This window comes from Podarcis gaigeae (genome assembly GCF_964106915.1).
Source record: "Podarcis gaigeae genome assembly, chromosome: 3".
NCBI lineage: Eukaryota > Metazoa > Chordata > Lepidosauria > Squamata > Lacertidae > Podarcis > Podarcis gaigeae.
The window spans coordinates 101,922,533-101,949,048 of NC_139680.1; the positions used below are offsets into that span (position 1 = coordinate 101,922,533).

At 43.7% G+C, this 26,516-nt stretch overlaps 1 protein-coding gene across 1 annotated transcript in view; it reads right to left on the reverse strand.

Moving 5' to 3' along the window:
* Positions 1 to 26,516, reverse strand: part of SRBD1 (S1 RNA binding domain 1) — a 173,580-nt gene that overhangs the window by 14,720 nt on the left and 132,344 nt on the right. The window contains exons 17-19 of the mRNA XM_083733186.1: positions 10,231 to 10,337; positions 8,591 to 8,767; positions 3,859 to 4,011 (exon numbers count right to left, since the gene is read on the reverse strand). Coding sequence (XP_083589312.1) covers positions 3,859 to 4,011; positions 8,591 to 8,767; positions 10,231 to 10,337 — 437 coding nt within the window. The remainder of the gene's footprint in view (positions 1 to 3,858; positions 4,012 to 8,590; positions 8,768 to 10,230; positions 10,338 to 26,516) is intronic.

Genomic DNA, 26,516 nt, shown 5'->3' on the forward strand with positions numbered 1-26,516 from the left:
ACCACATTAAACGATTCCAACATTAAGGGGAAGAAACCCACTACGGTTGCTGATACAAATGCAATTTACACTTTAACATTGGTTGCATATAGTGAAAGTTACAAAGACTTGATAGTTGTAAGTGACAAGGAAGGCATAGACGTTGTTCATCTCTGTTGTCTGGGCTTAAATAGTGGCTGAGGACTGGTTAGGCTGCAATCCCAACCACAAATATTCATGAGTAGAATATATGGAAAACAACAAGCCTTAGGGTGAAACTATGCATGATGTTCAATACATTTTTGCTTTTAGGGGGGGGCGTGCACTGCATCAGATGGGAGGAGCCCCTGAAAAGAAAAAGGGATCAGAGTGGGCATAGGGGGAGAATTGTTACCCTTTCCTCTATGGCCTAGAACAGCATTGGCTTTTTTGCTACTGCATCACACTGTTGACTCATGTTAAGCTTGTGGTTCACAAAGACCCCCAGATCCTTTTCACATTTAAGAATGACATTGCCTAGAAATCAATAAGGTTACATCGTCCAGGCTACCAGACAGTTTAAAAAATATATATAGAATGAGGTATCCAAGACCACTTTCAAGTGCCTTTTAATTAGCACTTTCACAGACTAGGGATTCTCTATTTATTCAGCATTCATCCTAATTTGTTTGCCCAGATATTGGCTATTTAACTCACATGCTTCCCAAAGCATCAAAGCAAGTGTTTCTCCACACTTTCTGCTGCATATCCCTGTCCCTTCCCTTACTGCAAAAAGACAAGACACTTTGGGGGAAGTTGTGCAAGAGCACCAAATCAACTTGAATTGTGCTGCCCAAATTTGCTGGTGTGTAACTGAATCCCAACCCAAAATAGCAACAGCCTGGAATAGCCCTTGATATGCGGTTGTGTGTGTCTGTGAGGAAGCGGGTGCCCTTTATTGAGCTTCTGAAAGCCTCATTCCTCAAGGCAGGCTTTCTGTTGAATATGGACTAACTAGGGAGTTTGGAAACGTGTAACTAGAATGTTGAAACAGTAGCTCTGCTAGCGTTAGTACCAGATGTCTACTGAGCTACACAAAAGTGGAGTTAGTTTCTAGTTAGAAGTGGATTTTGCTCTCTTTGCTTAATCTCAGTGCCTACGCCATTTACACTACTCTGAATCCTTGTAAACCAAAAGGTATGGGAAAGGGTTTTTTGGGGGGGGGAGGGGGGCGTAATCTATTAACCAGGCATAGGCTGCTTGCCAGACGTCAGAAAATTCCTAGTTGGCTGTTTCCCAGGCTCCTATTGACCCAGGGCACATCAGAAACCCAGCGGGTGTTGGCAATGAGATACTTTTAGGATTATGGTGGATACGTTAGTGGAAAGGCTTTTACCCACCCTTTCTGATATAGTTAAAATGCCATGCCCATAATGATGTGTCAGGAAATAAGGGGAACAAATGGTTTCTTAAGGAAACATGCAGCACAATCGTGAGTATATTTACTCAGAAGTAAACACATTTGCTTAAGGGGGAATCTCCCCATAGGCGCTAAGGAGGGACCCCAATGCCAATAGTAGCTTCAGAAAAGATTTTCTCCCAATGCAACCACTAGTTCAGGTGTGGACAACTCCCAAGAGACTGTGATCTACTCACAGAATTAAAAGCTGCCAGTGATCTACCGCCTTTTGGGAGGTTCATGTCAAAATTGTTGAGCTTTTTTTAGAAGGGAGGAGAGATCCTTGTTTTGGGGGGAGGAGGAAAGCCCCATTTTTTGGGGGGTGCAAAGTTGTTGAGCTGATATTTGGGTGGAAGAAGGGGAACAGCCTTCTACCCTAAATAAGGATTTATCATAAAAAGCTGTACAAATAAAGTGGAAAAGAACTGGAATTCAAAACAACAGCAGCAATAATATCCCCAACCTACCTGACTAGATAGGGATGCATATCAACAAAAAAACATGAGTATTGATTATTTCCTTTTCTTTTGCCTCCAACTGACATTCTAACATTCTGTGCCTCCATTGTTCTCAACTATAGACTTACCTTATAGACATGCACAGTCTGCCTGACTTCTGGTTTCTTTAGACCCTCTTTATTTTGCCTCTCTCTATAGCCTCAGCTACCACCAGCATACCGGTAAGTTCTTATCAGGCAATTTTGGGCTTCTTGTTAAAATGTGTGTTGTTGTTTTTCTAAATTCACTTCAGTTGAGCGTGGGACTCTTAATCTTCGAGTCCTGTGTTGGGCAAAAGATGCCTTCATTGAATTGTGTTGGTCCCAGCTCTACAATTCTATGCTTCTATGTACCGAAGAAGTACTTTATGTATGTCGAATCAGGTGGCCCAGATTCTCTTCGAAATAGATAGGCACTCAGCCATAAGAGTTCACTGTTACTGGGAATAAGCCACAAAGCCCAAAATATTGCTTGTCAAACTAATGAGTGTTTTGCCAGATTAAAAATAAAAAGGAGCTTTTAAAGCCTCATGATGTTATAGATTCAGTATACTGGGCTATGTGATCTTCAGTGAATGACATACTAGCATACGGCCTTAAAATACCTCTCCTAACTCTTTCATTTCCAGCTTAAGAGTAAAGTGCTGCTGCAGGCAACAGAATATCAGGGCGGCCTTCTTACACCCAACAGGGATTGTGTGCTTGCTTCAGCACAAATAAACGTGGCAATATCCAGCGGCATTAACACTCCACTTTATTTCCTCATAATTGGTTATAAAGAGTTCTGCACCTACTGCTAGCATCATAAAAGCATAATTTGCAAAGGAAATGTAAACATATGACTGGAAAGAAAAGGGAAGTAATAGAGAACTGCCATTAGGCAGACATTTCATTTGCAAATCCTTGTACATTACTTATTCTGCTTTTATCCTGTTCTTCCTTAGAAGGAGGTCTGGGTGGCTTGCACAGTCCCTTGCTGCCCTCTTACATCTTCCCAACAACCAGGCAAGGTAGCTTGTGCTGAGAGCTGGTGACTGGCCCAAGATCACATGGAAAGTCCAGCTGTTTTGCCTGGCTCCACCCACTTTTGCTTTTGGCCCCTTCTACACTTGATGTATGGGCCCCAGAAGGTTGCCCATAAGAGACTGTGGTCCTCAGGCCACAAAAGTTTACCCACTTGTAAGACAAAACACCACTGAATAAGAAAGGGAAATCAGCAAGACACCAATTGCAGGGGGAGGGGGGGAGGGAGGGAGGGAGGGAGGGAGGGAGGGAGGGAGGGAGGGAGGGAGGAAGGAAGGAAGGAAGGAAGGAAGGAAGGAAGGAAGGAAGGAAGGAGAGAGACTTCTGGGTGCAGGAAATATTTCTGTTGCTTTCGTTTTGAACCGAGTCCTTCCTCAGTGACAGCTAATTTCAGTCCAAGTCTCTTCATTTTGTTGCAAAACTGGGTTCAAGTTTATTTTTCTTCCTTTCTTTTCTTTTAGGCTTTATCCCTGGGATAATAACACCTGACACAGCAGTAACGTGCTATGGCAGGGTGCCATTTCTGCACAGATATTACAATCTATGCTTGACATGGAAACAACACAAGGAGCACACGTGTGTCACCGTCCAGAAAGGTTAGCAAGTTATCACTGCGCAAAACAACTTAACATTTAGGAGCAACTTAACATCCATTAGCCCCAGTGAATGTGACAGTTCCAACATACACAGGGGGATTCATATAAGCAGCAACGGTTTCTTTCGTATGGGTGAAGGAATGCCTTGTGTGTGCCAAAGGACGCGAAAACAGAACTGAAGACTTTTAACTTCGCCGTCATTTTAGTACAAGACTTATTAAAGTCAATGTATTGCTCCCCTGATTTTTCCATTATCTGAGAAAAATGACCATTTCCTAAATGAAAAGTTAATGTGCTAACTGTAGACCCATTGTATTATTGCTTACCTCATTGCGATATTATATGATTCTGGGTGGATGCAAGTTTGATCCAAAGGATTTGGCCGTCGAATGATGTTTATTGCCGCTTTGGTTTTCTTCTTACCCTGCTTCTCGTTTGCAGCTGCTTTATGACCCTCAGCTCCAAGCTCACCCTGTTGACTGATGTCCAAAATCATGGAAGAGAAAGAGAAATGTGGAGTTGCCGTTAAAAAAGAGTGTCCCTGAAATGAGTGTTTACCTCCCCCTGTGCTAGCACTACAAGGGGCCAAAGGAAATGTGATCTTATGAGTGAAAGCGAATTTCATAATTAACAAACCTTTGGAAACCCTGGCTAAAGCAAACCCACAAATGTCCTAATCGCATGGCGGCTATTATGTTAGCCTCACTTGAAAGATGTCTGGTGCAAATCTGGGCAGAAACATCATTTTAGGGGAAGTCCCAGTGGGTGAGATCATGCTTTGAAGGTACAGAACGTCCGAGGTTCAATCTACAGCTAAAGGACTGCACCTAGGTGGGGGAAAACACTGCTTTGTTCAACCCCAAGCACCTCCAGGTAGGACTGAGGAAGACCTCTCTCTGAAACCCTGGAGAGCTGCCATCAGACACTAATGAGTTGCACAGACCAGTGGTCTTAGTCCTATGTTCTTTAAACAAGTTTTAAGGACTGGGAAGCAAGCCCTCCACCTAAGTCCTGAAGAACCACTTCTAGCCGGAGTAAAGGTGAAACCAAAGGACCCCTGGACGGTTAAGTCCGGTCACAGACGATGATGGGGTTGTGGCGCTCATCTTGTTTTCAGGCTGAGGGAGCCGGCAGTTGTCCACAGACAGTCATGTGACCAGCAGGACTAAACCATTTCTGACACAACAGAACACCGTGATGGAAACCAGAGCGCACAGAAATGCCGTTTACCTTTCTGCCACAGTGGTGCCTATTTATCTACTCGCGCTGGTGTGCTTTGAACTGCTAGGTTGGCAGGAGCTAGAACAGAGCAAAGGGAGCTCACCCCATCTAGCCGGAGTAGTCATTATTGGGCTGGTGGGCAAAGGATCTCTAAGAGGACAAGTCAGCTTCATATATTTTTAGCAAGCCTTCTAGATTTACTTATTTATTCACCCATTTCTAATATGCATGTTCATTAAAATATATCAGAGTTGTATACAACATATAAGAATAAAATCAGCAGAAAGCATTCATAAAAACACCAGTAAATACTTGTCAGGACTGCCGCTAGGTCCCAGCTCACAGAGGACCAACGCCCAGTGGATATTATATACAAAAGTCTTTATTGAAGTTTAGTTTCCATTTCCAAGCTCTGGGCGCGCAGACCCACGTCTTAACGCTAGACCGGCTAAGTCCCCTCTGACTCACTGCTCCACCCACACCAGTTTAAGATTCTAGCCCGGCTCCACCTCTTGCGCTGCTCTTTCCTGCGTTGGGTCCTTCTGCCCTCTGGGGTTCCCTCCTTCCTGGACTCCTCTGACGCGGAGCCTCCTGAGTCTTGCCCCTCCCTCCGGCGGGCTTTAGGACCTGGCTCCCTTCCCGGGCTCCCCGCTGTGCTGCGCTCCTGTACATTTGAACTTGGCGCGCGCGCCCAGCCGGTGACTTTCCTTCTGACCGTTTCCCCGCTTCCTGATGTGGGTGTTGCCAAACCTGACTCCTCTCCTCCCTCTGGTGGTGAGGACACTGGTCCCGACTCCTGGGACTCCCCCTCCCCACTGCGCTCTGGTGGAGACGCTGGTCCTGATCTCCAGCTGCTGCTCAGGGACTCCCCGCTGGCCCCTCCCTCTTGAGGTTTCTCCCTTGGAATCTCCCTTGCTCTGGCCACCGGCGCTCCCTTCTGTGAGTCCTCCGATTCGCTAGAGAGGCTTGTGGAATAACTCTGGCCACTGTCACTGCCTGCGCCCCCCTCGTACTCCTCCTCCTCACTCTCCATTTGCTCCCCCTCCTGTGTCTCTCCTTCTGAACCCCTGACAATACTGATTGGTGAAAAAGAGAAAATCTGCGCAGCAGAGGCCTGTCTAAACAATACAGTTTGCAAAAGACACCTTAAAGGCGGGAGGAGTGGTTCCTGCTGAACCTCTATTGGTAAGGAGTTCCTAGTCAATGCCAACCAAACCTCAGGGGTGTAGAGAACCACCAAAAATCCTCTATCAGAGGATCTCAGTGATCGAGTTGGAGCATAAGGAATCAGATGGTCCTTAAGATGGAGAACTTTAGCCCAGTTGGCGTCTGTATTAGACATGAATGGATTTTATATATGTGCTGTTGTTGATTTAAACTGTGTGTTTATATATATCATTGTGTTAGGCGTTTTTTACAAATATATATACTTTATTACATTGTAAATCACTTTGGGGTGACTCATGCAAGTGATTCATACATGAAATTCATAATAATATGTTCTCTTGCACTCCCTCAGGCAGTCCTTTCCCAGGAGGTCCTTAGCCCAAATGGCTCTGGGTTTTGTTCCTTGCTTCTTAGGGAACATTGGAAACTGCCTCGTGCCAAGTTAAGAGCTTTTGCCTGTCTGGTGCAGAATCATCTCCACTGATTGGCAGATTGGATTGATCTTTATTACGGCCATTGGCCCGTTACACGACAGTTTCCCATACCAACATATTATACGTAAACCTCCAAATTTAAAATCACCAAAACTTACAAAAGACAAACAGTAACCAAAGCAAAACAAAAACAAAGACCACCATCATACATTACAATAAATTTGTAACTTATACATCGACTGATTGGCAGAGTGTCTTCAGGGTTTCAAGCCAGGGCTATCTCCAACCCTACCTAGAGATGTTGGGGACTGAACCTGGGACCTTCTGCATGCAAAGCACTATTGCTCTTTTGGTTGATCAAAACCTTTCCTTTCCGCACATTTCTTTTTCAGTCAAATTGTTGGCTTTTTGTCTTGATAGTTTGAACAGCTTTAGGGTGTTCTGGGAGCTTTTTGTCCAGAACAATAGCACAGAAAAGCTTGGCTTACTTGAAGAGAAATGTGTTTGATGGCACCTTGAGATTAACCATTAATCATCTTTTTTTAAAAATTAGAAAACAGCATGAGCTTTTGTAGGTGGTTATCTACTACTTCAGGGACGCGGGTGGAGCTGTGGGTTAAACCACAGAGCCTAGGACTTGCCGATCAGAAGGTTGGCGGTTCGAATCTCCGTGACGGGGTAAGCTCCCATTGTTTGGTCCCTGCTCCTGCCAACCTAGCAGATCAAAAGCACATCAAAGTGCAAGTAGATAAATAGGTACCGCTCCAGCGGGAAGGTAAACGGCGTTTCTGTGCACTGCTCTGGTTCGCCAGAAGCGGCTTAGTCATGCTGGCCACATGATCTGGAAGCTGTACGCCAGCTCCCTCGGCTAATAAAGCGAGATGAGCGCCGCAACACCAGAGTCGGTCACGACTGGACCTAATGGTCAGAGGTCCCTTTACCTTTATCTACTACTTCAGATGCTAAGCTACAATTTGTGTCTGAAGAAGCAGGTTGTGACCTATTAAACCTCATGATATTTTGTAATAAAAAAATATTAACGAACTGTTAATTAAGGTAATGTGCAGCCAAACATATATTTCTTCATGATGAAAGACAAACACAGTTTTTCCTATCGCAGCACTTGATTTTATTTCCTTACTATTACTCTGCTACAACCAATGGGTGTGCAACTATTTCCAACTTGCATCCTTACTTAATTTTTATGGCTTCTCACGCGAGATACAAGTCCAATCTGAGATTGGCAGACATGACTGCGTATATTAAACACATGTGTATCGGTTTGTGGGCCAAAGTGTATAGCTCTGGCCTGGCAGTCCCTTCTCCTGCAGAGACTACTCAAATTGCTCCTCTAACATAGATATGGGCTCATAACACAGACCATTCCATCTATAGCGGGTTAGTGCAGCAAGCTCAAAGGTTTTAACATCTAATCTGTGCACTTTGAAGTTGGCCTTCAAAGTATCTTCATGTCTCAGGGTGGGGTCAGCCTTTGGAGTAAGCCCCAATGCTCAGCTCCAGACCGAGTTCAGCCGAGTTGCTATTGCATTACAGCACTACTTAAAATTTAATTGAACTTTCGTTTGGGGTTTCTTCCACTGGAAGGGACGGGGAAGTTTTATTATGACACACAGTTCCAATTTGCCAGAGAATGTCTGCAGCTGCCAAGATCAAAATAGCATTAGAAGGACAGAGAAAGACCCAGGCGACAGGGCCAACAGCCAGAGATTATGGGAGTTGTAATCCAGCAATATTTGAAGGGCCACATGTTCCCCATACCTTCACCAGGCCCTATGCCATATTGTCATTCTATAAAACATTGGCATACTAGTAACATGGCAGTTTCAAAAGAAACCAGGTTGCCCTCTCTCAGGCCATGGGAAACAAAGACTTCCAACTTACTGTCTTACTTTTTATTTTAATTGTACTAAGCTTCTGCCTCCCATTGGAAGATGAGTGATTCTCTACATTCACTCACCATATTTTTTGCTCCATAAGACGCACCTAGCTTTTGGAGGAAGAAAACAAGAAAAAATATATTCTGAATCCCTCTTGCTGTTCGGGATAGCTGCGCAGCCTGCATTCGCTCTATAAGACGCAGACACATTTCCCCTTACTTTTTAGGAGGGAAAAAGTGTGTCTTATAGAGCAAAAAATACAGTAAATGTTACATAAACAAGTAGGTGGCAAATAAATAACTGTAACCTGTTGTCGACATCACACTTTAATACATTACCTGCAGTGAGTTCTGATGTGCTCCTGGTTAATCCTGATAAAGCCAGCACATTGCTGAAAGGATTTTGGACCCAGTCCTTTAACATCCTTGAGCTGCTCCCGATTAATGAACACTCCATTCTTCTCTCGCCATTCAACTATATTTTTAGCCCTGTTGGCATTCAGTCCTGCAATATGTCTAAGAAGGACGGAGGGAAGAAGGTACCTACACATCAATGCAAGCATTGAATCACCTGTATAAGTATTAAGCAATGACTAATGCAATGCCACAATGTGAATTTGTTGTGCAGATGTCAGGGACTGGCTAGACGACAAAGGAGTGGGAGGAGGCACCAGCCGGGGAAATCCCAGAGAAGTAAAGCTTGGAGCCTGGGGGTTGGTGGTGGGACACTGAAGAGAGGTCGGTGGGGGAGGGGGGAGATTGGGAGGAGGCACTGGATACTGAAGGTCCAACAGGGCCTAGTGAGCAGGAGGAACCTGTGACAGGGAGCAGTTCAGATTCCAGGGCTGAAGAGGGGGTGGAGGGAAGGAAGAGACTGCTGTAGAATCCTGGGAGTCTCCCTTTCGGGATGTGAGAAAATCCCCTCTGGTTTCCAAGAATGCACAGGATAATGAGGAGGGCAGAACAGAGACCTGTTTTTGTTCAAAATAAAAATGGCCAGTTAAAGTGTGTGTGTGTGTGTGTGTGTGTAAAAATCATGTTTACCATAGTGAGAAGTTTGGCTCCATGTGAGAAAATAAATGAGCCACAAGAATAATAATAAATAATAAAATTTTATTTATATCCCGCCTTCCCCAGGGACAATATGTGAAGCGAAAACAGATTCTCCCTCCAAATGCAGGAATCAATATGGAAAATGAGCAAACCCACAATGCTGTTGCTGTTGGCATACATGTGCTCAAGAGACGATGGAATGCACCTCCAGGGATGAAGTCAAACAGCTGCATTGGCATCACCGAAATGACCTCTCCAGGGCGGAAGCCTGGACAGTGAGTATGGGGGTCTTGGATTGCCCAGATGGCAAGACCCTCCTCTCGGCCTCACTAATGTGGTCCAAAGAAAAGCAGAGCAATACTCCAGGAAGGAGGCACACTAGGAGCCATCCAACCGACTTAGGGACTCCACTCTGGATTTGTGTAGCGTTTACTCCTTAGCCTTTTCTACTCCTGAAGATGTCCCTCAAGGCAGTGGATATCAACCCAACCCTATTGTAGCATGCAGAATAAGGGATGTGGTAGTGAGTGCAGTCAGTGGGCTTGGGAAAAAGCTCAGAACTTTATTTTCCTCTGTGTATTTTTAAAACAGTGACCCTTTAGCTAGACACAGGGTTGATATTAAACTAAGCTATCAGAGTAGACCCAATGAAACAAAATAAGCACATCAGTTTCAGTTCTACTCTCTCAATATATCCTTCAGACCTCTCAGAATGCAAGGGAAAACGGTTCGTGAAAGGAGAGTTGCACCCACAGAAGAAGAGAACAACTAACGTTCTGTGGACAACAGAGCCTTTCTCTCTTAAGAGTTAAATGTGAGGATTCAAGCCACTGGTCTCATTTGGGAGCCATGGCAGGTTTGAACCTCTGAACCCATTTGATCCAACTCCATGTGGTTACTGAAACACACAAGTCTTCCAAGCTCACCTTAATAATATTTCTGAGCAGATGTTAATATCAACTCCGACAAAGCTGACACATTCCTCCACCACGCTGTCTAGGGTTGCTTTGAGCAGGGTCTGAGATACGTCATGCTGCAAGATTTGGGGGGGGGGGGGAGAGACAAAAAAAATTTCCAACAATAACTGAGCAATATCAAATTACTGAAATACGGAAACCACACAGAAATGAGAATTCCAGAGAATGGCAATTTTAATAAAACATTTGCTGGTATAATATCAACACGTGAAAGAGCCCAGGAGATGCACATCTGATGTACTGCCGCTGCTCGTACTGCAGAGCTAGCGTTATTCCCTTGAATTTATTTTCAAGCTGTCCTTTCCTTTTAAAAACAGTTTGCGAGAACTCCAGATAGGAGCTATGCACATGACAGACAGCCTATCCTATTTCTTCTCAAAACAAAGACCCATTACTGGGCAAGCACTTGCGTGTTTTTCCTCTAGAAATGATATAATGGAAATGAAGAAAGAAGGAATCATTGCAAGAAGGAATTGCTGCAATGCACTGGTTTTACTTATGCCTCCAAATTTTCTACATACTTGGGTAGCAAAATACTTAGTAGATTATTCATTGCAAAACCAGCCAATAAATAATAATCTGCATCTTGATCCAACGAATGGCTGTACATGTGCTTGGGTCGCTACAAGGGGAATTGCATGTGATACACAAATTATTCCCAGCTAGATCAAGCAGCAGGAGCAACTTTGGGGAAGGAGGAATGGAAGATCGGATGCAGCCTGACAGGTGTGATTCCAGCTTCTTTAAAGGGGTTGGGCCACCTGTAGAGTTCCACATGATGTTGTGCATGTATAGTGCAGGATCGGGATGTTGCCCTTTAGTTAATCAACCTATTACTTTTAAATTTAACTCTGCATATCATCAGGATCACAATACAGATACTTCTTTGCCCTACGGAAGGAAGTAAAAGTAAAGGTAAAGGGACCCCTGACCATTAGGTCCAGTCATGACTGACTCTGGGGTTGCGGCGCTCATCTCGCTTTATTGGCTGAGGGAGCCGGCGTACAGCTTCCGGGTCATGTGGCCAGCATGACTAAGCCGCTTCTGGCGAACCAGAGCAGCGCACGGAAACACCGTTTACCTTCCCGCCGGAGTGGTACCTATTTATCTACCTGCACTTTGACGTGCTTTCGAACTGCTAGGTTGGCAGGAGCTGGGACTGAGCAACGGGAGCTCACCCCGTCGCAGGGATTCGAACCGCCAACCTTCTGATCGGGAAGTCCTAGGCTCTGTGGTTTAACCCACAGTGCCACCCGCGTCCAATATAGGAAAACAAAATGGACTCAGACCTCCTTAATTCACAGCCTGGCCCGTTAAAATGTGACACTCCTCCAATTAAATGCACCCTAGTGATTAAGCTGGACAAAGCTAGGTTTCAGTAGGAATGGTGCAGCATTAATTAGTAAGACAGACATAAAGCAGAAGAATATATTAGTATAACACATAAACCATAGCATTAGTCCCACCCCACCCCTGGCAGCTAATTGTTCCCCCTTAAAAGCTACTCTTGAAGCAGCAACATGCTCTGTGATGTGAGTTGCTATGAGCGCCCCTTCCGTGCAAACAGGCCTCTTTGGATCCCAGCCTTTGTGCCATTTTTCTAACACTGTTACCAATTAAATATATGCTATGTTATTGCTTTAATATGTGAGCCACTCTGAGAGTTCTATGCTGAGGTGTGGCATAGCATTTTACATGACATAAAAGGTGGAGGAGGCAGTAAGGGGCCCATTCTGTGTATCACTGTGAGAAGAAAATGTAAAAACACACAGTGGACAAGATCCAAAAGCCCTATTTGCACTCCCAAATGCATTTCACGGGTATGCAAGGGCTTTTCTGATTTCCTCCACAAACTGATGTTCCTCATTAAGCTCATTATTTTCCCTCTCTCTCCACAACTAGTTTTTAGCACGTATGATTTTGTTCTGTATTAATGCTCAGTATGAGACTAAATGGTTCAAGAAGTTTTTCACTCAAAATGCATAATGACCACTTCCTAAAAACACAATAAATCTGCACAGGTACACGAGAAGAGCCCTTCTGGACCAGACAAAAGGCCTAACCAGAACCCATGGACCAGACTCAAAATCTACACCAGATCCTTCCAAACTTGTCATGGGTTGGTGACACTTTTTAGACATATCGTCTTATTCTTTGGTGATCACTTGTAGCCAAGTAAGATGGTCTTCCATGAATATGGTCTTAACTGTGTGTCCATAAGTGACTGTGGAGGCCAATTCTGGATCCACATATCCTTCCACAGTGGGGACATAGGTTTCCGGGCGGGAGTTGATCACAGTGTGGATTTGCCAAATGTGCCTTCCTCTTAGCTCGTTTCTCGCTTTCATCCTCAGTTCATGCTTCTTTGAAGTCCATGATGCCTTTGGTTGAGGCTATTCTCCAATTGGAGCAGTGTTTCCCATTTTCCGATGTTTATACTGCATCTTTTTTAGATTTCCCATGTAAATCTTAGCCATGTATCATTTCGTGACAGAGTAATTCAGTCTTAAAGGTAAAGGTAAAGGGACCCCTGACCATTAGGTCCAGTCGTGGCCGACTCTGGGGTTGCAGCGCTCATCTCGCTTTACTGGCCGAGGGAGCCAGCATACAGCTTCCGGGGCATGTGGCAAGCATGACTAAGCTGCTTCTGGTAAACCAGAGCAGCGCATGGAAACACCGTTTACCTTCCCGCCGGACCAGTACTTATTTATCTACTTGCATTATGACCTGCTTTCGAACTGCTAGGTTGGCAGGAGCAGGGACCGAGCAACAGGAACTCACCCCATTGCGGGGATTCGAACCAGTGACCTTTTGATGAGCAAGTCCTAGGCTCTGTAGTTTAACCCACAGCACCACCCGCGTCCAATTCAGTCTTACTGGAGGTTAAACTAACCCTTTTCCAGCCCTGGGAGGAGCACTGGGAGCGTTTGGGCAATGCACTAACATATTGTGATGCACAGTTTGGAAAGCTCTGGTCTACATGCTGAATGTGAAGGCACGAGTCCTCTGCTGCTGCTGTTCCCCTGCCTCTGATACTGGAGACAATATATAGCCATCATGATTAGCAGCCACTAATAGCCTTACCTTCCATAAATCTGCCTATCCCCCCCCCCTTTTAAAATGTCTGAGTTAGCAGAAATCACTTCATTCTCTGGTAGCGAATCCCACTGTTGAATTATGTGCTGCAAGGAGAACTACCTCCTCTTGTTTGTCCTGAATCCATCTTCATTGGGTGACCTGGGTTCGTGCTTGCTTGCTGTCCCACCTGAGGGCGCTCTGAAGCAGTCTGTAGGACTTTTTCTTCCAGATAGTATCTGAGAGTTGGATTAGCTGGGGTTTGCTTTTGTATGCTACATTTTTGTCTTCCAAATGAAATTAACTATGTCAAGATTTCAGAATAGGGCCAAATAAAGAAGTTAGTACGTTTGTAAACTGTAAAGGTAAAGGTACCCCTGACAGTTAGGTCCAGTCGCGGACGACTCTGGGGTTGCCCGCTCATCTTGCTCTATAGGCCAGGGGAGCCAGCGTTTGTCTGCAGACAGCTTCCGCGTCATGTGCTTCTGGCAAACCATAGCAGCGCATGGAAATGCCATTTACCTTCCTGCCGGAGTGGTACCTATTTATCTACTTGCACTTCGTGCTTTTGAACTGCTAGGTGGGCAGGAGCTGGGACCAAACAACGGAAGCTCACCCCGTCACAGGGATTCGAACCGCCGATCTTCTGATCGGCAAGCCCTAGGCTCAGTGGTTTAGATCAGAGCACCACCCGCGTCCCTTGTAAACTGTACTTAGGAATAAATATACGTAAGCTACGTTTCAGTCCTGCAGCAACCAAAATCTTCCCAATGAGCAGCACTGGGAAGATCAACTAGGCCTTTTGCTACTGTCTCGGCGCCCACTGCTCAATTTTCAGGGTTTGAGTACTTATTCCTGCTTTTAAAAGTTCACCGTACTTTGAAAAAGTTGAAGCGTTTTAAATTTATCTATACATAGTACATGCACTTGAAGCAACAATAATGTCAACTTTACTGCTTGGGCCCACCAGAGCCAAGAAGCCTGAATGCTTTGTAAATGCAGGAGCTAATTCAATCACCATGTTGGCTTAGCTCAGGGGCTCTTATAAGTCACTCATATAAATCTGGGTTGATCTGCAGTGGTTTTGTGATGCATCTGTTCGGGACATCATGCTGGCTTTGAGCCAAGATCCCAGATTATTTCACCCAATAGTTTGTTTTATCTTGTAAGCCACTGAGCGCTTCCAAAGTTATTTTAACCAAATATGACATGCTACCAGCATCAGCCTCCATCGACTCATATTTGTAATTCATTAAATTGTGGTTAATATCAGATTGGTTCCCTAAACTGCGCTCTAGTGAGCCCTCATTCCTTTATCACAGTTTATCAAACTTAAGCATACAATGACCATGATGAACAGCAACATGAGATGCATAAGATAGGAAAGCTTCCTAAGCTCAAAATAATACCCAACACCATTGATGTTTCAAATGAAGATGATGTCATGCAGGCACCATAATCCTCTTCTGTGTATTCAGCTAGATAATCTGATTGCACGCAATAGATGCTGAAGCACAGACACCAAGAACCTGTTTAAAAAAACCTCCGGACATCAAGTATCTGTATTTTATGAAGTGGTATATATTGCTTAAATGTACAGGGATAGACAATGTCATGCTTTCCAAATGGGCTACCATCATCATCCCTGACCATTTGGTCATGCTGGCTAGAGTGATGCAATGATGTTATACCAGCAGTCTCTGCCAGGAATTGGAACCATGTGCCACCCAGAGAACAGCTGCAAGCCATCTGGACTGCCTGATGAGTTTCGTCTACTCAGGAGTAGTAGCTTCCTCACGGGTAACCCCTTACTCTTGAGGATTCCAGCATCTAGCAGCTGACTGGGTCTGCACCTTCAGGCACCAGTGCTTCCCGCGACTTGGTGGCAGTTTAGCTTCTGACTGCGTGAAAGGGCCCTTTATATCTTGTGGATGAGGTTGAGTTTCCCTGACCCCTGAAGGCTCCAGATCATCCTTCTCTGTTTGTCCACTGCCCACTGACACAGCCTGCTTCACTGTGACATCTACTTTGGGGCGTGCCAGATCCTCCTCTGAAGAGGATTCTCCCATCAGGGATATGCCAGTTACGTTAAGAGCGCAGTTTCAGAAGGTTCAGTCCACTATATTGATTCAAAGTGGTACCCAAACATAGACCTACACTTGTTCCGCAATCTCAGGAGCCATCATGCCAAATTTTGTGATGATACCTTAAGAGATGTCCTAATGGATATCGAATGGATAGGCAAATATTTTCCAAAATATTTATATCATCAATCAATCAATCAATCAATCAATCAATTTCTTGTGCGTAGCCAAAGGCCTTTACAATGTACAGCAGAGGGCAAGAGCAAGACTTTCCTCTGAAATCGCACGATATAGATACAGTGGTACCTCGGTTTAAGAACAGCTCTGTTTACGAACTATTTGGTTTACGAACTCCACAAAACCGGAAGTAATGTCCCGGTTTGCGAACTTTACCACGGTCTAAGAACGGAAGCCAAATGGTGGAAGGACACCGGTGGACGCCTCGTTAGGGAAAGCGTGCCTCAGTTTAAGAATGGTTTCAGTTTAAGAATGGACTTCCGGAATGGATTGAGTTTGTAAACCGAGGTACCACTGTATAGATGTTTGCCTACCATGCATTTTTTAGGGCTGAAGTAAAGCGGCTGTAGGTGGTCAATGTAACCATGGAGAACCAAAGCATATACATGTGGTTTGTGAAAGTGAAGTCGAATTGAGAGGACAAGAAAGTGTTGACCAAAAAGAACTATTAGCTACCAAGCACAGCCAAATTTGGAGATGTCTAAAAAACACAGCTGAGATTTGAGCCCCATCATTCAGAAACATGTATCAAGCAATATTTCCTTTTGATGCCATGGGTTTAAAATATCGACATTCACTTAAGGCTTTCATTAAGAAGATTTGGAATGAAAATGTAAAGTTTTCTTCCACTTCCACCCCCTTAAATGATGACTTGACCTAAATCTGTTTAGAAATGATTCTCAGTCCCCCTCCCCAGATGCAGTTGTCAAATGCTACACCAATGTCTCCAAAGTAAAGAGACTTAAAGCACAGGATTCAAAGCTGTCAATGATTAACACAGGACAAAGCGATGGAGAAATTTCTGGAACAAAAATGGCATACCAGCTCCACCCAATGCGTGACGGATAACAGCAACAATTAGGGGAAAGAAAGACATAGCATCTTACAAGGACAGGAAAAAACACAGTCAGAATAATTGTCACACACAGGAAAAACAAGGATATAGTTTGAGTTCCCCACTTGCAGTTTTATAAATCATTTAATGTGTCAACACAAATAGAAGTTATTAATATTGCAGTTGTTGTATAAGCGATTATTATTATGACCGGAATGTAATTGAAACTAATAAAAATTTTAGATTTTTACAACACAGAAATAAAGAAAATAATCAAATCTAGCACACAGACAAATCTAGTATTTTTAAATTCCTGCAACCTGCCTTGGGAACTCGTGGTGAAGGGCAGGTAAGAAATCCAATTAGTACTGCTAATTAATTAATTATATAACTAAATTATATAATTTGGCATTTGAATGATTGGTAATAATTCTATTATGAATTGGCATTGCTATAATGAGGCTACTATTGGATTGTAATTAAAAATGAAAAAAATATTATTATTATTAATAATACAATAATAACAATAATAATACTGTATGTATAGGACACAGGTGGCGCTGTGGGTTAAAGCCTCAGCGCCTAGGACTTGCCGATCGAAAGGTCAGCGGTTCGAATCCCTGCGGCGGGGTGCGCTCCCACTGCTCGGTCCCAGCGCCTGCCAACCTAGCAGTTCAAAAGCACCTCCGGGTGCAAGTAGATAAATAGGGACCGCTTACCAGCGGGAAGGTAAACGGCGTTTCCGTGTGCAGCTCTGGCTCGCCAGATGCAGCTTTGTCACGCTGGCCACGTGACCCGGAAGTGTCTCCGGACAGCGCTGGCCCCTGGCCTCTTGAGTGAGATGGGCGCACAACCCCAGAGTCTGTCAAGACTGGCCCGTACGGGCAGGGGTACCTTTACCTTTTTATGTATAGACAAAGCTGTCAATGATCTTGCAGAACATTCAGTTCCCTGGAAGCAGAAGATCAAATGCCCAGAGCTAGAACCAATCAATCTTTGGAGGGATCTATGGTGTGATGCCCATCCCTCTAGCCACTTATCTTCAACAGGGCTTATGAAGCAGATACAGTGGTACCTTGGGTTAAGTACTTAATTCGTTCTGGAGGTCCGTACTTAACCTGAAACTGCTCTTAACCTGAAGCACCACTTTAGCTAATGGGGCCTCCTGCTGCTGCTGCGCCGTCAGAACACAATTTCTGTTCTCATCCTGGAGCAAAGTTCTTAACCTGAAGCACTATTTCTGGGTTAGCGGAGTCTGTAACCTGAAGCGTATGTAAGCTGAAGTGTATGTAACCTGAGGTACCGCTGTACATGAAAGCAGCGGAAACTGGAAAAATTAGGACTACTAATTAATTTGTGTGTGTGTGTGTGTGTGTGTGTGTGTGTGTCTGTACATATTTGTGTTTTTGTATGGAATGTTTGGGAGGAAATAAGACGGCAAATAACAAATAACAAACTAAATATTGATGTATGTAATTTTTATTTCTCAATTATATTTAGTGGTAGTATGGTTGTAATGTTTTTTGTAACATAAAATCATTCAATAAAAAAAATCTTTTTTTAAAAAAGGACTACTAATTAATTTTAAATCTTCATTGTGGTTGTCATCATGACCTCATTCTTCCAGCATGCAGCACTCTTTGTTGGCAGTCTAATTCTGTGCTACTAAGATGTCTGCAAACATGCTGGCAACATCAACCCCACCTTTCTGGCACCTCTGGCTATACACTATAGTGCTGAAAACTACTGTTATTTTTTCAAGTTATGAAATGTGCTAGGTAGTAACTAGGTAATGAGAGCCAGTGTGGTGCAGTGGTTAAGAGCGGTAGACTCGTAATCTGGGGAACCGGGTTCGCTTCCCCGCTCCTCCACATGCAGCTGCTGGGTGACCTTGGGCCAGTCACACTTCTCTGAAGTCCTCAGCCTCACTCACCTCACAAAGTGTTTGTTGTGGGGGAGGAAGGGAAAGGAGAATGTTAGCCGCTTTGAGACTCCTTCGGATAGTGATAAAGCAGGATATCAAATCCAAACTCCTCTTCTTCTTCTAATCTCTATTACTGTTTGCTTTAATTACCGGTATTTTAAAATGTTTTTACAGTGGTACCTTGGTTTACGGACTTAATCCGTTCCGGAAGTCCGTTCTTAAACCAAAGTGTTCTTTGGCCAGCTTTCCCATAGCAGCGGGGGACTCAATTTACAAATGGAACACACTCAACATGTGCTTATTCCAAGGCGAAGTTCACAAACCAAAACACCTACTTCCGGGTTTGCAGCAGTGTTCTTAATTCAACGTTCTTAAACCAAGGTACCACTGTAATTGCCTTTAACTGTTGTTTTTAATTGATAATTTTATCATTGATTTTAGACCACTTTGAGGTTTTACTGCAATCAAGTGGTATATAACTTTTTATAAACAAATAAAGTTAGGTAACTTTAGATGCCGGGTTAGGGTTGCCATATCCTGAAGAGCATTTGCCGACTCATGATTCACCAGTCATGTTTTTCCACAGGTGAGTCCATGGCTGTGTATGTCACTAAATGCAGCTACTAGAGAGGGAAGCCTAGTGTGATAAACTGCTGAACCAAGCCTTGTACAATTCTGTGCCTTCTAGATACAGGTGTCAACTCCTAGGGGTCCATGTCCCTTCTTTTCTTTGGGGTGGGCTCCAAACTGCAGCCCTGCTTAGGTTTGCAAATGTGCTAGCAGTTGAAGGAATAAATTGAATTATTATGTTCATAGACCAGAAATACGAACATATACAGCAATAGAGAACATGTAAATATACATAGGTTAAAATTAAACTCTGTAAGCTGGAGCACGGTAAATAATACCGATATAAAACTGTTAAAATATGTAGGTTAAGACCTTAGCTGCTAATTTAAAATACAGCCGTACCTTGGAAGTTGTACAGAATTGGTTGCGGAAGTCCATTCGACTTCCGAAACATTCAGAAACCCAAATGTGGCTTCTGATTAGCTGCAGGAACTTCCTGCAACCAATCGGAAGTCGTGGAAGCCCTGTCAGATGTTTGGCTTCCAAAAATAGTTCGCAAACCGGAACAGTCACTTCCGAGTTTGCAGTGTTCGGTAGCCAAAACATTCAATAACTAAGCTGTTCAAAAACCAAGGTACGACGGCATGCATGTTAAGACACTGGCCATTAGATTCTCCTTAGGGTTGAGAGAGGTGATCCTTTAAGTGACACATTTTAACACATTATCCAACCAAAAGCATTAATATAAACTGCAAAACACTGATAGTCATTGTAAAACTGGAATTTTGCCACTTGTCACAATGTCCATCTGCTATATACACTCCTTTATTCTAGTTTAATTTAAAAACCACCTATGGTCTGAGACAATTAAAATGGAAATGAAAACTGTATTATCAGTTTTAATTTAATTTAATTTAATTTAAATTAATTTAATTAATTTTAATAGATATAATTTAAAACTGTATAATCAGTTTTAAAATTATACAATCGCAAACGTAAATACCTAGATCTCATGGTCCATTTGTCTACCTATTGATCTATCCATCATACACTCTCACGCACATAATCTATTTTCATTATTTATTTTTCCCTTCCTCCTTATAACTCTTGTCCCAGTGGCACCTCCCCTTCAGAAGTGGAGCCTGTCGTCTCAATGTGAGGGCTCCTTGTACCTTTCGACTGTGGATCCAATCTCAATTCCTTCGCACTGCTTGCTCACCCAACTGTTTATTTGTCATGTAATTCCGAGGAGTGACTTGACTGTCTGTACAAACAGTCTGGTGAGCAAAGCATGAGAGAGAAGGAACAAGGAATCCTTTGAAAGGAGTAGCTATGTGTATATTTCTGTCTTGCAAAAAAAGGCTTATTAATTCTCCTTGTCAACGTGCTGCAGCTTTGCCCAACAAACACATGCGGCTTAACACCTGCAAAGAGCAGTGCTCTAAAGCACCCATTAAGGAAGAGGCACCCGCAAGATTCTAATATTCAAAAGATAACAGCTGTACCAGATGAAGCGGACATCTGCTGTGAATCTATGCATGCTAAGGGAAGACACAAAACTTGACATATTTATAGGAAAAATAAAGAATCCCCCCTCCTCTCCCTTGTCATAGAGTATAAGTCTAAACTCTGATCACCGAAGCAGTATTTTTGGTCATCCCTATTATAGTGGTATCTCTGGATGCGAACGGGATCTGTTCCGCAGCCCCGTTCGCACCCTGAAGTGAACCCACCCCGTGTCTGCATGTGCGCGGGTCGCGATTCGCCACTTCCGCACATGTGTGTGACATCATTTTGAGCATCTGTGCATGCGCGAGCGGCAAAACCCCGAAATAACGTGTTCCGTTACTTCTGGGTTGCCGCGGAGCGTGACCCGAAAATGCTCAACAGGAAGCATATTTAACCGGAGGTATGACTGTATCTTTCGATTTCAACGTAAGATCATTGGGGATCAAGTTTGTGAATGGCTCAAAATAGGGACACTAATGTGAGTCTCAAGCTACGTTGACACCAAATCAACTTCAGTTAAAAGCACAGGAATGGCATCATTTCTGTCCACCTGGTTAGATATTATTTGTCTGTTGTTGTTTTTAAAAAGGTTGTTCCTTTAGCAAATTTCTGTGGCTCCTCCATTTCCCCAAGGCAATGAACAACAAAAACTCAATGCCCTTCTGTTCCAATGAAACAGAAAGGAAAGGGGGCTATGCTAACTATTCCATTTTGAAGTGACGTCATGTCACAGGCAGACAATCGCAACAATCTTCCCCAATTCCAGATGTTTTAGACTACAACTCCCAATAGCCCCAGCCAACATGGTGAGGGATGATAGGAGGCAGCAAAGCTTCTGAATAACACATGAGTAGGCAAACTAAGGTGTGGGGGCCGGATCTGGCCCAATCACCTTCTAAATCTGGCCCACGGATGGTCCGGGAATCAGCGTGTTTTTACATGAGTAGAATGTGTGCTTTTCTTTAAAATGCATCTCTGGGTTATTTGTGGGGCATAGGAATTCATTCATTTCTTTTCTCCATAATATAGTCCGGCCCCCCACAAGGTCTGAGGGACAGTGGACCGCCCCCCTGCTGAAAAGGTTTGCTGACCCCTGGGATAACAGCTGCTGGAAACCACAGGAGGGATGAGTGCACTTGTGTTCAGGTCCCGCTCACAGATTTCCCTCAGGCATTTGCTTGGCCACTGTGGGAAAAGGATGCTAGACTAGATGGGCCATTGGTGTGATCCAGCAGCTTCTGCTTATGTTCTTATACAAGTTTTTTACAGATACAGTCATACCTCATGTTACGTTTGCTTCATGTTATGTTCTTTCAGGTTACGTCCCACGGCAACCCGGAAGGACCGGAAAGGGTTACTTCCAGGTTTTGCCGCTCGTGCATGCACAGAAGCGCAAAATGACATCACAAGCATGCGCAGAAGCGGTGAAACGCAACCCGTGTATATGCAGACGCGCCGCTGCGGTTTGCGCTCTTTTCATGTTGCGAACGGGCCTCCGGAACGGATCCCGTTCGCAACCAGAGGTACCACTGTAAAACCCTCTTCTATGAAATAATTCCAACTAAACATCCTTTCCCATCCCTGCTGACGAATGATGCATTGGAAATATTTCACATGATCCTTCTTATAGTGCAGCCGGTTTTTTTAAAAAAAAGACAACGTCATTTAAAGAAGTGGGTATACAGAATAAATCATTTTTGTGGAAATCAAGTTTTTCACATGGGTTCCAAGTGAGACTTTTGGCTCTCACATTTTGAGGTTATCGCCAGCGAAACAGGAAGTGCCACAGGATAAAATTAGATCATTCAAATGTCTGGTTACGACTACAGCAATAAAAAATAAAAGTGTTACACACTGTAATTAACCATCAAAGGAACTTCTGATATTAAAATTACACTTTAACCCTTAAGCTTTATAACCAGCAGCTTGTAAACCTGGTTTATACTCATTTCTCCCTTTGAAGTTATTCACTATTCAGAAAAGGGCCTGTAAGGATTTTTGGTTTCCATGGATATTTTCTTTTGATTATTTCCATGACAAATTTGTCAACTTTACAAGTAAAAGGGAGATTATGGAGGCATGCACGCATACCACAAAGCAAGCAGTCATATGGCAATAGCTACCACTGAAAGACAGATACGTGGACGTTCCAAGCATCTTCAGATAAAGTAAAGTTAAAGGGACGCCTGTCTATTAGGTCCAGTCATGGCCGACTCTGGGGTTGCGGCGCTCATCTCGTTTTATTGGCCAAGGGAGCCGGCGTACAGCTTCCAGGTCATGTGGCCAACATGACTAAGCCGCTTCTGGCGAACCAGAGCAGCGCACGGAAACGCCGTTTACCTTCCCGCCGGAGCTGTACCTATTTATCTACCTGCACTTTGACGTGCTTTTGAACTGCTAGGTTGGCAGGAGCAGGGACCGAGCAACAGGAGCTCACCCCGTCACAGGGATTCGAACTGCCAACCTTCTGATCGACAAGTCATAGGCTCTGTTGTTTAACCCACAGCGTCACCCAGATAAAGTACTAAGATGTAATTAGGTAATTTTGATTCTTTTTCAGGTAGGAAAGGCAAAAGGGGGAACCTGCAAAAAAAATCAGTTTGGGGAGCAAAGGAAAGCCTCAAATTTTAGAACTGATTTGTTTCTATTAACCAAAGTTTACCCTGAGACATTTTTTTTCTTAACTTCATTGATTAGGGGCAGGGGTCAGCAAACTTTTTCAGCAGGTGGCCGGTCCTCTGTCCCTCAGACCTTGTGGGGGGCCAGACTATTTTTTTTGGGGGGGGGGAATGAACGAATTCTTATACCCCACAAAAAACCCAGAGATGCATTTTAAATAAAAGCACACATTCTACTCATGTAAAAACACCAGGCAAGGCCTCACAAATAACCCAGAGATGCATTTCAAATAAAAGGACACATTCAACTCATGTAAAAACATGCTGATTCCCAGACCGTTCGCAGGCCGGATTTAGAAGGCGATTGGGCCAGATCCAGCCCCCGGGCCTTAGTTTGCCTACCCATGATTAGGAGTCTTGGAAAAAGCCTAACAGCAGGAGATGAGGGACTTCACACTCTGTGAGGGACTCAAAACGGTGACCATCTAGGATAGCGGATAGCGAACCTCAGACCCTGGTGTGGGAAATGCAGTCCTCTCTATATGGTCTTTGGGCTTCTCCTCAGACTTATGTTCTCAGGTTCCTGACATTCTCAGGACAACCTGAATGTACCTGACTGTTGTTTCACAGGTACAATACATGATACTGCCTCTCTGCAAAAAGACGAAGGTTATAATCAAAACATACAGAAAGGCGCATGTGAGACACAATGCGTAACATCCTTTCATGTGGAGAATTAAAAGACAATCAACATGAGAAAAACACCTTACATCTCATGTAGAAGCCTCTGAAAGTTCAGACCAGAGGTTTTAATCTTTAGCGTCTCCTTTGGAAAACCCCTTTCAATTAGATTCTAAGAACAGAAGCTTAGTCCTCTGATGTTTGATAAAAGAGCCTTACTTCAAGACTCTCTTTTGAAGATTTTTTTGCATGTGGTTTCTCCCTCTCCTCCCCACTCTGGACACAATTCTGGATATTTTTTGTTCTAGTTTGTACTTTTATTTGGATTCATTTCTTGTCGTTTCAAAGTGAAATGCTGTTTGTTTTTAATAGCAATATGTTACCTCGAAATATCCCCAGAGGCCAAATATATATATCATCCCCAAGCAATCAAAACATTTGAAAAAACTGAAAATACCATTACATTTAAAAGTGCATTTTGGATTATCCATCTGTGTTGAATTTACTTAGTCGTTTTTTAAAAAAATCAACAACAATACCAGCCACTGTTATGACTGTTACAAATGCAATGATGTTGCAAAATTAGCAATGGAGTTTAATTTAATTCATGTATTGATAATGCTGATTCAGCCAGTTTAGGACTTGTCCCTAGGAGCTAAAAGGAAGAGAAACAAACACACAACAATTGGTAGTGATGGGGTGTTATTCAAATACTTGCATCCTCGGTACCACATTTCTACTTATTGTAAATCTTTTGGTAGTGTAAGGTATTTGCACAGGCTTCTCATTTGCTACCTGGCTAGGTTTAAGGATTTTGTGTTGCTATACAATGCCCAGAACCACTTCAGCCAGGATACCTTAAGGACCACCTGAGCCCTCGTATCCCAGTTTGATCACTGAGATCGTCAAGAGGAACATTATCCACTGTTCCCCATGTTACAGAGGCCTATCAAGATATGATAGCCATCTTCAAATATCTAAAGCAGGGGTCGGCAACCTAAGGCCCATGGGCCACAAGCGGCCCATGGGAGGTCATTTAACTGGCCCATGGACCCTGCCCACTCTGTTGGCTCCTGTGCGCCGCGCTAAACAGGCACGGAGCAGAGCGGGGACCGCCTTCCACGACACTAGCCGGCTTCAGCCAAAGGGAAGTTGCACACAGTGTGGTGTAGTGGTTAAGAGCGGTAGACTTGCAATCTGGTGAACAGGGTTGGCGTCTCAGCTCTTCCACATGCAGTTGCTGGGTGACCTTGGGCCAGTCACACTTCTCTGAAGTCTCTCAGCCCCACTCACCTCACAGAGTGTTTGTTGTGGGGGAGGAAGGGAAAGGAGAATGTTAGCCGCTTTGAGACTCCTGAAGGGGAGTGATAAAGCGGGATATCAAATCCAAACTCTTCTTCTTCCTCCAAGCTGGAAATAGCGTTTTCTCACACACACACACACTCCGGCCCACCGCGGCGTCTGCAGGACCGTGAACCAGCCCCAGCCACAAAAACTTTGCTGACCCCTCGTCTACTCTGTGTAATGGGTCTACTCTCTTTAGATGCAACTCAGGGTTTAGACTCAAAGACAGAAAAGTCTTCCAAGGAAAAACACAGGAAAGTTAAAAACTGAAAGGATAAATGCTCATTTTCTCTGCTTGCAGGAAAGCACCCCACTTCCATTTGATTGGCACAGCAGCTCAAAAGAAGCCATCCAGGGTTGCATGTGTTATGTTGAATGACCCGTGAAAGACTGAAGGCTCAAAGAAGATCAGAAAACATTTGACATAACAGAGGAGGTGTGAGTTCAGCACCAGTTTCCCTGTGATTCTCCAAACAGAGTAGATAAACACCCATTGTGTTGCTCACAACTGGTACCAATTTCAGCACTGCTCCTTTCGCCCTCAAATTGCTTATATATAAGCAAAAAGGAAAACAAGAGTCACTTGTTTTATGACTGAAAACTATTTTTAATGAGGCATATCTTTATGAGCAGGCCACCTATATGCATAATTAACACCAAGGAAAAGCACTTCCAGAACACTACTGGGTTTGGAATTAAGAGAGTCACCAAGTTTGCACATATCCTTGTTCAGACGTTACAGTGACAAACACATCTATAAGTGGAATATGTCAGGGATCTTTGATCCGCAATTCATTGACACCGCAGGAGAGACTGCACGGTACCTCTAATCACTTTAATTACTTGGGGAAACTAGCAAGACTCACTTTGGGCTCAAATAAAATAAATGTTTACTTATACACAGCAACAAGGTGGCAGTTTGTGATTAAAATGGTTTAGCAGTCAAATGCAGTGTTTATAGAATAAAATTATTAATGCACATAAAGATTGAAACAGGTTATCCAAACCCACACTGCCTGGAAAACCAGATTACATTTAAGGCTGAGTTACACATCACTTTAAAACACAATTAAGCCTAACTATAGTTAAAAAGTGAATGTTAGGGCAAATAAATTGCAGCTACTTGGCTCCTCTCCTACTCCAGCCAGGCTGCCATGATTTCACTGTAAACTTAGAATCATAGAATCAGAGAGTTGGGATTTAAGGAGAATTTACAGTAAATTTAAGGAGAATTAAAAGTTAACACGGTTCCATTTATGTCTGTTCATTGTTTATTGAGTTATATTTAAAATGCAGTAAGTTGCTTTTTCCCCCTACCAAGAAAAAGGCCGTCAAAACAGCTTACAATACAGCTAATA